General features: G+C 40.8%; 1 protein-coding gene across 1 annotated transcript in view; it reads right to left on the bottom strand.

Annotated features, from left to right (window-relative positions):
• ryr1b (ryanodine receptor 1b (skeletal)) overlaps positions 1-14678 on the bottom strand; it is a 76644-nt gene that overhangs the window by 37606 nt on the left and 24360 nt on the right. The window contains exons 12-44 of the mRNA XM_053320436.1: positions 14455-14576; positions 14111-14297; positions 12850-12985; positions 12657-12752; positions 12225-12343; positions 11824-11957; positions 11428-11669; positions 11147-11339; positions 10337-10553; positions 10133-10237; positions 9836-9939; positions 9661-9744; positions 9408-9567; positions 9032-9187; positions 8701-8889; positions 8078-8252; positions 7689-7897; positions 7249-7595; positions 6782-6917; positions 6519-6679; positions 5805-5967; positions 5607-5693; positions 4642-4868; positions 3897-4341; positions 3573-3797; positions 3323-3431; positions 3189-3253; positions 2864-3064; positions 1781-1892; positions 1534-1677; positions 839-1112; positions 460-577; positions 246-378 (exon numbers count right to left, since the gene is read on the bottom strand). Coding sequence (XP_053176411.1) covers positions 246-378; positions 460-577; positions 839-1112; positions 1534-1677; positions 1781-1892; positions 2864-3064; positions 3189-3253; positions 3323-3431; positions 3573-3797; positions 3897-4341; positions 4642-4868; positions 5607-5693; positions 5805-5967; positions 6519-6679; positions 6782-6917; positions 7249-7595; positions 7689-7897; positions 8078-8252; positions 8701-8889; positions 9032-9187; positions 9408-9567; positions 9661-9744; positions 9836-9939; positions 10133-10237; positions 10337-10553; positions 11147-11339; positions 11428-11669; positions 11824-11957; positions 12225-12343; positions 12657-12752; positions 12850-12985; positions 14111-14297; positions 14455-14576 — 5575 coding nt within the window. The remainder of the gene's footprint in view (positions 1-245; positions 379-459; positions 578-838; positions 1113-1533; positions 1678-1780; positions 1893-2863; positions 3065-3188; positions 3254-3322; positions 3432-3572; positions 3798-3896; positions 4342-4641; positions 4869-5606; positions 5694-5804; positions 5968-6518; positions 6680-6781; positions 6918-7248; positions 7596-7688; positions 7898-8077; positions 8253-8700; positions 8890-9031; positions 9188-9407; positions 9568-9660; positions 9745-9835; positions 9940-10132; positions 10238-10336; positions 10554-11146; positions 11340-11427; positions 11670-11823; positions 11958-12224; positions 12344-12656; positions 12753-12849; positions 12986-14110; positions 14298-14454; positions 14577-14678) is intronic.

Raw genomic sequence — 14678 nt, forward strand, 5'->3', positions numbered from 1 at the left:
TTAATTCATCGTGATATAGTAATACAGATATACATAATATACAGGCAGAATACATAATACAGGCTCACGCTTCCAGGTTTTTACCAATTTCTGAAATTAGTTTTATTTTCTCCATTCCACAACAGTTTACAGTGAACCCGGTCTTCACATCTTAACCTGTGTTTTTAAATATTTAACATAAATCCTCTATTTTAAATAAAAATATGCAGTAAAGCAAACAGTGTGATATGTGACCCGACACTGACCCAAGCCGATGCCACTGTTCTGTAGCAGGTAGCTCAGATGGTCAAACATGGAGCGCTGGTTCTGTCTGCTGATACGACAGAAGTAACACAGGAAACGGCAGCAGTTTGTCACCATTTGGGGGAATCGAATCTCCTGTAGAGGAAAGTAACATTATGCCTTCTGTAGATTATGCAAACTCAGGCAATAAAGTCAGGTGACAAACATCACAGCTACCTTTGAGTCTCCTCCTCCGCCCAATACATTGACCATCACCTCCATGACAGTCTCATGCATACCAAGAGCTCTCATCAAATTGGGGTGTTGGTAGAACACCTTGTTGTTCATGATGTTCCTGGAAAATAAAAATAAAAATCCAAAGTCCAAATTTGATTTTATTTTAATTTTTGAAATATTTTACTGTGTGGTGGTGAAAATTTCACAGGGCATTGTCTCAAAAACCTTGTTCATTTTCAAAGAATGTCACCAGTGAAGTTAAAATAGCAAACTTATCATTAACAGTGGATGTAGAATTAAAAATACATTATTGACAAGAAAATACAATACTTTATCTTTGCTACAGTTACATAAAAAAATACATCACTCCCACACTGACCCAATGCTCTGGATCATTAACCGCTCCTCCTCTGGGCCCATCTGGACGATGAGCAGTGAGCGGATCTGTCCCAAACACTCCAGCAGGTCCATGGTGTCCTGAAAAGACACCGCGTTGATGCAGTAGGCTTTGGGCAGCGCTCGGATCAGCTCGCCGAGTCCATCATACTGCCTGTGGAGAAGGCTGAACATGAGACGCACTAGCTCAGGGTTCTGGATGAACGACTCCTGGGCCCAGTGAATCATGGTGTGGGAGATCAGCTCCTGAAGAGTGCCTTGGTGAAGTGGACACAGAGAGGTACAGTATGTTTGTTGTGTGTTTATGTTAGACTGCTGTGGACTGTGATGGGCTGATTTTAATCATTTTGGTCTGAAACTGACAGTGTATGTCTGTCAGTCTGTACAGTCATTTAATACCTTTTAATTTTAGCATTATCTGTTTCCATTGTCCAAATTACTCATATTTGGTTTCTCTGTGAGTTTCATTTCCAACAGCTGTTTGACTACTTGACACTAAAATTCCAGTGACAATGTGAGTTAAAGTCATGAAATAGTTTTTCATATGAAATGTAGCCTCTGCAAATATTTTTGACCACATATACAATAATTAAAAGTTTACTTTAAGGAAAAATGTCATTTATAAAAAATATCTATCCAGTCATTTTGATATTTAAGGTGTTTTGCTGTTAATCTTACTGGGTTTTAGTTCCTCCTCGACCTCTGGCTCCTCCTGATCCTGCTTCGAGCGCAAGTTCCTTACTCTGTCCACCAAACTGAGGAGTCTGCCCCTCAGTGATGTGTCCACCTCCTCCTCCACCTCCTCCTCCTCAATATGTATGCCTGTGTTTAAAATGGGAATTCACCATTGAAAGAGTGTAAAATACTTCACATAAAAAGACCCACCTGAAGAATAGAAACTACACAGGATATTTAAAGTGCTTACCGCAGTGAAGCAAGATGTCATTGTGAAACTCTCCCAGAGTTTCCCGCACATGCTCAGGCACTGGACATTCCTCATGCTCTGGACAGTGCTTAAAATTGGTCAGCAAAAGGACCTTGAAGAAAAACAGTGAGACAATCCATCAGCATATTATTTTTATTCAGCTTCTTCCTGTTTCGCATGAGGCAATTTTATAGACCTTCTTAGGGTTTTTCACAAATTCATGGTTCTATTTGTTGTTCTTGTGTTTTCAATGGCACACTTGTAACATCTTGCACCTGATGCCCATTTCTTTAAAACAAAAGTACTTGTAACAAAAATCTACCCCTGCTCTAGTGGATGCTCACCCAAAAATCATTGTGAAAATGACTCAATCCCAAATATATCCCAATGTTTAAACAGTAAATGGACTGCATTTATAGTCTCTCAAACATGCAAAGCACGTTACGCAACATGCCGCATTCACACATATGCTGATGGCAGAGGTTGCTATGCAAAGTGTCTGCTCATCAGGAGGAGTTTCTAATCATTCACACACTTACTGTACACACAGATGGCACAGCCATTGGAAGCAGTTTGGGGTTCAGTATCTTGCTCAAGGACACTTCAATATGAGGACTGGAAGAGCTTGAGATCAAACCACTGATTTTCCAATTAGTGGACAACCCACTCTACCTCCTCAGCCACAGCTGCCACAGTCAATGTCTGTGATCTTAAATAGTCAGATTTCCACCTCCTCAAGCTCATGAAGTGTAGACACTGGGCCATTGTTATTCTTTAAACCAATAAAATTACCTTATTTGTATCTAACCAAAAACCAACTGTTTCCAAATGTCGTAAAGCAAATCAAAACCTGCTGAAGTATTTCCAAAGTTGTATTTTTATTGTCCCACTTATTTGTCAAAATGTTCTCCAGACTTTTGTTGACATAATGCCACAGAGCTCTGAATAAGTGACACTAAATCTAAATCTATGTCAGTTGTCAATTTCATAAGAAAGTATCTGTAAACATGCAACTTATTTCAAACCCCACAACTCATATATACTAAATCTGAAGAGAGTTTCTGTAAAAGGACAAACTAGTACCTGGTCTTGTGGCGGTGAACGGAACTCGCGTGTCTTGCGTGCAGTCTCAGCAGCGGACATGGTGAAGGCTCTCATCAACAGGTTGTAACGAACTCGCTGGTTTTTCTGAATATTGTTGACAAACTCGTCTGAATAGGCCACAATGGCTTCCACTCTGTGTCGCAGCTCACAGTCACAGAAGTACTGTAGCAGCGTGCACATCTGAGAGAGACAGATAAGAGAGGAAGAAAAGTTAGAGATGCATCATTTGTAAAAATTTGAAATAACATGTATGTGAATATTGCACAGATCAGTCTACATGCAGATGTATTAATATCAGAATGACCTGCAGTTTGACAGATTCAGGCAGCTTCATCTGGAGTAATCCCTCCTCAAGACCCTCCTCTTCCTCTTTCAATTCTGCCTCCAGTGCCTCTGCCTCCTTCTCCTCCTCCACCTTTTCTCCATCCACTTTTCCACCTTTGGCTTTTCCCTCTCCTTCCTCCTTCTCCTCCTCTTCTCCTTCCTCCTTAGGCTCAGTCTCTTCTTCTTCCTCCTCCTCCTCCTCTTCCTCCTCCTCATCTTCCTTCTCTAGATCTTTCAGCTCCTCTTCCTCTTCCCCAACCCCTTCATCCTCAAGTTCCTCGGCGGCTTCCTCCTTCGGCTCCTCTTTTGCTTCTCCACTTTCCCCTTCAGGAGCTGCACCCGCCTCAGCTACCTCTGCTGCCACCTCCTCCTCTTCCTCTTCCTTTCCACTGAAAACGTTGGGATCGATCATCTTGAGGATGTGCTTGGTATCGTCATCATTGAAGATACCCATGATGAGCAGTGTACTGATGAGTTTCAGGATTGGGACAAAGTGGAATTCCACGCTGCCTCCTACTGGATCCCGCATAGCCTGACTACCATCCAGCACAGCCTCTGTTAGCATGCTAATTGCCTTGGTCTTCAGCTCCTGTGTGGGAAAAAATTAAAAATAAGCAAAAGGCAACTGAATTTTATTACATGTTTTATTACATCCTTGGTACATGTACCAGTGCAACTTGTGCCTTACCTGCAGAGGGAAGATGGGACTAAGGGTGTACAGATCAGGATCGGTGCCGACAAAGTTGATAGATGAGAAATGTAGTTTTGGTCGTAAGCAGGTGGTGAGACCCACGCCGGGAAGAGAATGAGCCTTCTTTGCATCAGGATAGAGGTGGATGCTGAGAGTCTCCTCAGTCATGGGGACAATAAACTCCCTGTTGGTGCCCAGGCGTGCCCGCTTGGCAGACTCTAGGTGGATGCTGATGAGCAGGTCGTAGTAGCCGCTGCGGAGAGGTCCGGGTAAATAGGTGTTTTCAATGGCGTAGAAAAGCTGGGATTCATCCACATGGCTGCACAGAGCATGAGCTACACGGTTGTTGCCCAGTGCACACACAGCGCAGTAGAGCATGAGGGTGTGGTAGTGAAACTTCATCAGATCCTGGCGCTCCGACAGCTCCAGTATGTCAATACACCTGAGGAACAAACACAGACCAAAATACCAATACTGATGAAGTAACCCTATGGTTGTCATGGTCATGGTCATGGTTGTTATGGTGGAATGTTGTATGTATGGATGAATGGATGACAACTCACTGCAAAACAAATCTACCTACAGGTATGAATAAAGTAACCTCTCACCTCTAACCTCCTCATATCATTTAAAAAATATATATAAATCTTGAGTAATAACACTTAAAAACAGAACCAAAATAACCTACTCCTACACCTGAGAGTTGTCCAGGTGTAGGAGTAGTACCATCACTCTCTCTGACCTGTTCTCCTCTGGGATATGCAGGGCCATCATGATGAGAGGTTCAGTACACTCTACCATCCAGCCCAGCCTCTCACTCACTCTGCCCACCTCCGGCTCGAGGAAGTGATTAGGCATACGACTCCAGATAACTGGGGTCAGCATCTGGACATCCAGCCTGGGAGGGCACTGCGGGACTGCGTTATTACGCTCGCTGCGGAACATAGCTGCTGAGATGGGCATGATGTTCTGATATGAGAGAGGAAGACAATCACAGATAGAGAAAAAGCAGACAGTGAGGTTTGAAATAGGGAGTAAAGCGTAACTCTGATACTCATGTCATACGGTAGCACTGGTGTGATGTGGGTTCATCCTACAATGTCAACACATATTCAACCCATGCACATATTCATATAAGATCTGTGTCACAGTTACATTGAAATAGACACACAGCGAAACACACAGAAACAATGATAACATATGATTATGTTAATAATAACTAAGAAGCTGCTGCACTACAGTGCTGAACTCTGTTTTGTCCTGATATAGCTGGAGGAAATTTGATTTAATCTATACTGTAAATTGATTCAAGATTCAAGATTCAAGATTCAAGATAAACAGCTACTTTCAGTTGGTTGTCATCGGCATAGCAGTGAAAATCAATACTAGGTTTACAAATTATAATTGTCTAGTGATAAATATAGGTGGTAACTGAAAAGCAGTGCACCTAGGATACAACCCTAGCAATCGATCTTTTATTGAGAATAATAATCAAGGTATTGTTGGTGTATTCAAGCATATCTGAAAAGTATGCTATTCTTTCAATTTCGGTTGTTTTGTTGTAAACTGCAAGAGAGCCTTTTAAAAAAAGTCTACATGAATTTACAGTTTGATTTTGCTCCATTTATATTCTGTTCTGGGTTGTGTGAGAGAGAAAATAAGACAAAAAACATACATTGCAGTATTTGAGCAACAGTAATTTCTGACCTTAAGTTTGCCCAGCTCCAGCTGTAACATGTTCTGACTGGAGGGCTGAATGAAGACAGCGGGGAACAGCTTGGTATTAGGCTCCACCTGAAACAAAACACCTCTGTTTTTACTTCTCCACAGTGTCACGTAACTCATCCACACAAATTTGAAAGTTGAGTCTGAAAAACTACAACTATACATGTAGACTCTCTCTACCTGGTAGAAGGTGTTAATCTCCTTTCCATTGGCTGTAAAAGTCATAAGACCTGTTGCAAGATCGACCAGGCAGCCAATCACCATGTCCTCCTGGCTGAAGCGGGTTTGCTGAGTGCTGACCAAGTCCCCTCCCCACACCATGTAACAGTTACTGTGCTTCATACTGCAAGGAAACAGCAAATGCAATTCGATGTTAAAAACTTTTTTTTAAACTCACATTTTTCTTTTTTAATGTTTTGTTCATTCGGCTGGTTTACTCATTGAGTTTTGCCATCGTAGATTTATCTTCCTGGAGGTGGTTTTTGTTGTTACCTTTAAAAGTGTTGTGAAGCATATGAATAGAGAAAAAAAGGGGATCAAGTATTAAACCTTGGGGGATACCACCAGAAATAAAAGACAGAGTCAAGTTCCTTATTTCTTCACTACTACTGTTACTTAATTTGATAGTCAGGTGTTTACAGCATGAAAACTATTTGAAACACTCTCAAACTAAGGTGCCATTTAAGCTCAATTATCTATATCTAGATATCTAGATATGTTTGTCATTTCTCTTTTGTCTTTACACCCACCAGTGTGCCAATAAAATGGCTTCACCTAAAGATACCTCCTTACAATTTAAATCAATACATAATAAATGTATTGATTAAACATTTAGAACAACTTGGCATTGATCCAGTGAATTAAATACCACTTATATATATTGGACAGACAAACCTGTCATGTATGTTGCCTCTGTCATCTCCCACAGTGACAGTGACACTGCGTACTTTGGTGAGGTCAAAGGTTGGATCAAACTGGTGGTAGTCAGGGGTGACCCAGCCGATCCACACACCAGAGGGCTCCTGTCCGGCAAAGATCCTCACAGAGTAGTAATACTGGAAATAGAGAAAGCAAATAAGATAGAAAATAACTCTAATACAAGGAGGAAGACATCTAAGAGCAGTAAAATTGGATTATCTATATATTTTTTAGCTTACAGTGGTGGTATTTAGGATGATCTCAGGGTCATCTCTGTCATCCGGAACCACGTCTTCCACCAAACGTGGCACCGTTGGAGGGGCAGGAGGAGGGTTAAGAGGTGTCATGGCAGCCTTTCTGGCCTTTGAGAAGAATCTGTGTGCATAGGGATATATTTAAAAACTTGCATTGCTCAATTTTAAAAACTTGACCTTGGCGATTCCACCAGCTATAAATCACTGAGATGTGAATGTTGAAAAACTGAACTGAACAGAAACCACATAATTCTGTCAGTCAAATGCCATAAAAACACACATATTTACAAAAACAAAAGAAAGAAAACAAAAGGACAAAAGAGGAAAGGACTCGCAGCAGGTTGAAAAATAATCATAACTGACAGAAAATTGAGCAATTCTGCAGGGTCTCAATCAGTGAGAATGGGAGACTTTTCTTTGACCCATGTTTTGATTTAAAAGAAGAAACTTACCCTCTTTTCTTTCCTTTTTCTGACACAGTGTCCTTCTCATTTTCCAGAGAGGCATCCTTTGGTATTGACGCCTCTTTCTTATCCTCATCCTGCTCCTTACGGCTTGCAGACTTCTTCAGAACTTCAAACTCGGAGTCGGGCTCCACCACTATCACCTCCTCCTCGGGTATGGTGAGGACACCGGTGAGCAGAGTGGTGCCCGCCTGGACCTTGAAGGTCTCGTGGAACTGGACTGGCATGCTGAGTCTGAGGAACATCATATCTGTATTGGCGTTCTGCGACCCAAAGGTCTTATGGGTCAGCTTCAGACACGGTGCGCTGTCCACTGTCCCATCCACACGGGACACCTACGAGAGAACATGTTTTAAGGTAAATAAATGATCTCCTATTCTGGCTAGTTCTAGCTTCATTAAACACTAAAAGTGTCACTGAATAGTTACCTCAACATGCTGGTGATCAGGTGGTACAGGCACAAACTGGGGCAAGCTTTTACTGAACCACATGGTAATGTCTCGCTTCATATTGATGGCAAAGGGCTCAAATCCTTCCTGCAGGCCACAGATCGCAAAGTAGCGCAGACTGCTGACATTTTGACCAAGATTAATCCTTCCAATCTGAGACAGGCCCAGAGCACACACTGGGATAAAACCTGAGGGGCAAAACCACAGTAAAGTAATTGGTAAAAAAAAAAGAAAGAAAAGAAAGCCACCAGTTTTCCTGCTATTTTATATAGACTGTCAAGTAAGGCTACATGCCAAAACATGATTTTTATAATCTCCTTTTTGTTACTTCTGCTAATGCTGATTAAAAATGACCATGTAACTCTCACCTTCCCCAATTTCAATGTCTTTGAAAGCCATATCCGAGCCTGAGTCGCTGATCAACATTTCTCCGTTGAGCGTGAACATGATGTTCATCTCAGTCAGGTCAATCATACAACCGACTACATCACCAGACTGCCACTGGCGACCGAAAGGATCATTGCCAACATGCCATCTTTGAGCCTGAAAAGGATTAAACATAAATAAATGATATATGAAGGACAACTTTGGATTTTCATTCGAAAAATAAAAATAAAGACACCAATCTCAAGCTGTAGGTCACTCTAGGAATATGTTCTAACTTTAAGATTAAGTGATGACTATTTCCTAGCTATCTATTAACTCAAATAAAACATGGTATTACTGAAATGTGGTCTATTTTCAAGACCTACATGCTTGTTTAAGAGATTTTGCCTTTCAAAGTGTCCTTAAAACTGTTTATTCTTAGTTTTAAAAGTAAGGAAAAGAGCACATTTGTTGGATTGTATCCTATCTCATCTTTACATAAGTTTTGAAAAGAAGATTACGCTGCTATCTGCCTATCTAAACCTAATTTGCTTCCCAACTTTATTGAATTGGTCTTAGAGTCACTCTGATTGAACTAAGGTGACCCCTGAAAATGTGGACTGACCTTGTTGCCATTAAAGACGTAGGCTAGTTCATCTGCTCCCAGTTCAGTATCAGAGCGGACGTTAGGACGAGCCCAGCCCACTCTCATCTCCCCAATGGTCACTGCCTCAAACTCAAAGTACCACTTTCCTTGGGTGACAGCGTACGACTTCTCTGCTCTGAAGATTCGTACTTTGTCTCCTCGGATGTTCTCAAGGCCATGGCCAGCTGCAGGTTGATAGAGAAAAGATGACAAGATTAGATTCAGGAGGATGAAAGAGATATTGGAGATGTTCTGGCTGCATTCCTTTGATGCACATTAAGAAGATATTATTGATTGAAATAAGGTAAACAGACTTACTGCTCTCCTGATCTGGAGGCTCAATGTTGTAGCCGTAGCCAATGAGGGTGCGGACAGCGTTGTTAACACTGTCTCGGTTGGTTTTCTTAGTTCTCTCGTCCAGCAAGTTGTAGGGTACCAGACGAGGGTTTCGCTTATTCATGATGTCCTGAGAGTGGTAACAGAATATATAATTGAATTTAAAAGTATCTAAAGGAAGACTGTTTGTAAAGCTTATTGACAAAAAAAACTTTTAAATATTCCCACAAAGTTAAATGTGTAACAGTTTACGTAAATGTGTGTTAAGACATGCAGAGACATAAACTCAAATGAATTAAACTTAACAGATTTGATTTGGAAAATTAAGCTCAGAGAGGAGTAAAGGTTACCTGGACAATACTGTAGGTCCATCCTTGCCGTACCCGGTCCCTTGCCCAAACATTATGTCCATTTTCTGCCAGTTTTTCCACAAGCTGGTTCTGGTTGGGTGTCAGCCTGACATGGTTGAGGTCAAGGGGGGCAGGCTTGTATCCATTGCTCATCACATAGCTTGAGAAGAAGAGACAAATCCATATTCACATATACATAAAGGAGAATGTAAAAAGTTAGTTTATACTATCAAATATATATTTGTCACCATACGTCTTGGGCAGCTTGATCTTCTTGAGATTCTCTTCTGCTTTCTCATCACCCATACCAACGTGGCAACCCAGCGCCAGGAGAGTCCTGCAGCATGCAAAAGGAGGCAGGCATCATCAACTTTGACCTTCACATCTCTAAAACTGAAACCTCTTCAGGATCTCAATAAAAAACTCACTTGAGAGTCTCTCCAGACATCTGCAGGTTATAGTTCCTCTCTGGTTCAGGGAGACTCTGGAAGTCCACCAGACAGGGGTGAAGTTTTTTGTTGTCATCTCTAAACTGTGGAGGATAATGATTGTTGGTTACACATGAGCAAAAAATACTTTACTTAACACTTTGCCTTAATGGACCCTATGCTTCAGTTAAACTACATACACATTATTTGTGATGATATACACACTGGATTTCAAAATGATGCAAATTTAGAGGTGTTAAGCTTCAACTATATTTCTCTTCCTAAGTCCACACTCACAGTCCCGTAGGTCCAGCCCTGCTCGATACGAGTGATAGCCCAGAGCTCATGAATATTCTCCGCCAGCTTCTCTCGAATACGCTCCAAGTGGGGTGGTAACACAATCTATACAGAAAGCAGACAAGAAATAATACAGCACATCTTTTTTTTTTTACGTAACCAAAGCCTACTTTTATATTTTTGGGCTTTTCTGAGAGTTTTCACCTGAACAGTGTCCACAGGGCAGGGGGTGAACGAGGTGTGGGTGAGGGACCTGGTGGGACCCAGCAGGTTACGCACACCGTCAAAGTCATGCTTGTACTCTTTGATGGGTTCAATGCGCATCCTCTCTCGGGGCAGCAGAGCCTCGTAGCATGGGGCATAGCCAGGTGGGGGCATGAATTTGAAGTCTCCGTGACGGCCACCAAGGAGGAAGCGAGCTCTGAGGTGACAGAAACAGAGTCAATCTTTTATCTGTTTTACAAAGTTATCTTTATATACTACAACAGACCTTTGTGACAACAGCACCTCAATCTTTATAAGGATCAGAATAAAATAAAAAGAAACAGTTATTTAATTTCTGAACCAATTCCCTCTCTGTTTCCCTCTCTGCTTGCATTAGTTAGTTAGCCACTTCACTTTGAGGAATCATTAATAATAACAGTTAAATTAGTAATAAAATATATTTTGGGCGAGAATAGTCTCTAGGGTTTTCTGGGGGGTTTGAGTGGAATGAGAGATAATTTAAAGGAATTTTAAGGATTACAATTTGCAGCACTGTTTGAAGCCTAACTAATCATTTGACATATTCTTTCAAGGAAAAGTAGTTTGGGAATTAATTAATTTGAATTAAATTAGGGTGCAAATAAATTAGCCTCTATGTCTGCATCATTGCATTGAATTATTATTTGCTACATTAATTTGCAGTTTTGCCAATTAAATAAAGAAATTAACGCAAATCAATAAAATTAATCAAAAGAAAAGACGAGAAAAAAATTGTAATGAACAAACTTTTTTTATTTATTTTGAACTTACTTGATTCCGGCAGAGAAACTGAGGACAGGGAAGAAGAGGCCGTCCACATTGAAGTTTTCAAACATGCCCTGAACCGGGTGGCCGTTAATACGGAAGGAGATACTGGGCACGCTCAGATCAAGACAACAGCTGACAACATCATCAGCAGCCAGAGTGTGTGTGTTAGGCGAAGCCACCTGGCGTGGTACAGTACCTGAAGGACAGAGTGAAGAAGTCATAAAAACAGAACATACATTATCATAGCAAACACTGTAATAAATAAAATAGAGAAATCATCTTACCTGACCACAAGTGCAGTCCATCATAGCCATAAGAGTACAGATCATCTCCCACACCGTTGCCTCCCCAGCCTTCTCCTCCTCCAGGGTAGGGGCTGTAGCCCTCTGTCATAGCCCAGCCAACACGCAGATGAGAGGCCTGTGCTGTCACAAAGGGCTCCACATAGTCTACCATCAACTCAAAGTACCACTTCTTATACTGCGTGGACCCCTCACATGTACCCAGGAAAATGTTGGGCCTGACACTGAGTACAGAAGAGAAAATAAATCAACACAACTGTTGGTCAGAGTGAATAATGACCTCCAAAAACATGATCCAATTTTTTGTCCAAGACAACAACCTTAAAAACTAACAGTACCTTTCGTAGTGTAAAAAAGAATCTTAGCAGCAACTGTTACCTGGTGGCATAATTTACAATGTTGGTCTGCAGCAAGAGGTCACGACCCGGAAGCAGGTTTTCAGTGATGAGGTTCTGATTGGACCTCACAGCGACACCATTACACACACAAAGAGAGCGCAAGACATCCAGGACCTGAAGGCAGGAGGGAGACAGAAGACGTCACTTTCATCTCAATAACTGAATGCAGCCAAGTAGACAATTCACACTTCCATCTGGCTGCAACTGCAACTGGTGTTTCAATTTTGTTCAAGCACCAAGAATTATATGAGCCAAATCCAATTTTAGGATGCTGTAACATTCAAATCACCCCTGCAAAGGTGTCTATGCTACAAACTGGAGCCAAATTTTAACTGGCATTACTTCCCTTTCCTGTCCCTGGCCAGGAGAAAAAAAACAAACCTTGTGGTTCCTTCCGTGCTTGTCCAGCAGAGAGATGATGGATTTAATGTGATTCTCCTGGATAATGTTCAAAACCTCAGGACTTTCAATTAGCACACAGTACAGCACCTCAAGAATACCTAAATGTATAGAGAAGAGGAATATAATCAATTCTTAGCATGTTTTAAAATAGTTACTACATTTATACAAGAAAATAATGCTGTAATACACCAGAATATTGTTCAAAATGACATTAAAAAAACTGCATAAAATCAAAGAACAAAATGGTCTTCAGCCTAGACATTCACAGACTGATCAATCAGAGATTTGTGTCTGAAGATAAAGAAAATAGCAAATTAAAGCAGTTAAAGCAAATTAAAGCAATTAGACAATTCTAAAGATAGACTCTAATTTGGTGAATGTCTCAGTGAATAACTGAGGCCCATCTGATACCTGAGGAGGCCTCCAGACGGTCCAGCTTGCTGACCAGCCAGTCCAGGTTGTCACAGAACAAGGCGCAATTGGAGCGGTTCCCCCTGATTAGAGAAGCTTTTCAATAGAGACAGAGAGAGAGAAATAATGTTACTTTATCCAATACAGACAGCATTTAATTTGTATTTTATTTAGTTTATAGTGATTTTTCTACCCAGCAGTTCATAAAGGAGGTTGACAATCTCCTTCCAGGACTCTGCAGCTTCCTCTCCGGCAAAGTCAGAGAAGTGAGCAGCAGTGTTGTACACATTCAGGCGGTCAATGCACTCCAGCACAATGGTGATCATTCCCTGAGAAGGAAAACAGACACAAGGAGGACCAGAAAGGTTATTCATAAATCATTATGAAGTTGTTTTTTAAAAACATTTTTTGTTGGTATTGTTGTCAGCATTATGGTTTGGTTTTGTTAGAAGTTAGAAGTGTGGCACAGCTCTCCCAATACTGTTATCTTCTGTCTTTATTTTCACCGTTTTTTGGCATATATCTCCTTCTTCTGCAGTATCCGTTTATCGTAGAAACATAATTTGAACATCAAAAAATGCATAATCTACAGGAGATGTATTTTATATATTTGTTCAAAATATTAAAAAGATTAGAATGGCAGTCTGTGGGAGGAATGATCCATCTCAGTCTGAAAGTTGAAAATCTCAAGTGCTGCAGTATTATCCTTTATAGACAGGTGTCCCATGTGGAAATGATTAACATATGTGGTCAGTTACTATGTATTTTACACTGAATCATACAGTGGAGTAAAACAATATTTGCACAGTGTGTTCCTTAGACAATACCAATCAATTGATCACTAATTCATTTTTTGGTAAACATTTTTTGCACCCGTTGGCACATATTTCATCTAATCTTCGCCCAACTTGGTACATACCATATTTAGATGACTCTGAACAAAACTTTTGAGTTCATTTTTGGGTATCATTTAGTGTTTGTTATTTGGTCTCTAGTTTGTATTAGTACCTCAGATTATGGCAACAACCACATATTAATACATGTGGTACTTTATGTGGTCTCAGCTTTCACCTGGGGACAAAAAGTTGATACCTTCTAGATTAACCATTTATTCAATTGTTAAGATTTGTAACACATTTAAAGTTTTTACAGTTAGGAGGTTTAAAGTTTGGGTAAATGTTACTTTTACATGTAACCTGTGGTTATGGTTACAGCAAGCCTCAAGAGACTAAATGACAAATAATAAAAATATTTAGATGTGTTGGTTGTATCTTTTGTACATGTGTGACGTTACAATAATTGAAAGCTAGAAAGCTTAAAAGTCCTTCATGTTGTCAAAGTACAAGTTTCCCTTTGCATAACAAATTTATTTTAGTTATACATTTGCAGAAAGGAAAAATCAATAGATACGGAAAGTCTGGTGTGTGAGGTTGCGCAGGCAGCAAGCAGATTACCTCTTCTTGGAAGAGGTTCTGCCGGTTGCGGAGGGAGCGGAGCTTAGTCTGCTTCTCCTCATGCTCCAGTTCCTCCTCGGGGGGACGAAAGTAGAAGATGAGATCCTGAAGAGAGAGGATGACCCCCTCCAGAGGAAGTGACACAGACCCCGGGGTCTTGTTCTTTCCACTCAGAGAGTCCAAACCCCTGAAGAAAAAATGCTTATTTAAAATGACAGGCTTTCTAGCTCATGCCAGCAATAGTGCAAAAATATTTAATAAAATCACTGCAGTTTGTCACAAAGAGGTTTTTCTACTCGTCTCCCCTCATTTCTTTTTATATATTTGTGTATTTATAAACGTACTTGTTGAACTGCCTGAAGAGGCCCATAGTACTGTAAATCATACGAGCAGCCTGAGACTCTTCAGTTTGGGAGCGGGACACAGTTAGAGCGTCGTCCATATGACCCTCCTGATGCAGAATGACCTGGAGACAAACAATACAACAATATTATTGCAGATTACATCCCTCAGTACTCTCTGTGCTTCTCCAACAAAGCCTCTTTCTGGTGGCTGTATCATGTAATAG

This window comes from Scomber japonicus, chromosome 6, assembly GCF_027409825.1.
Source record: "Scomber japonicus isolate fScoJap1 chromosome 6, fScoJap1.pri, whole genome shotgun sequence".
Taxonomy (NCBI): domain Eukaryota; kingdom Metazoa; phylum Chordata; class Actinopteri; order Scombriformes; family Scombridae; genus Scomber; species Scomber japonicus.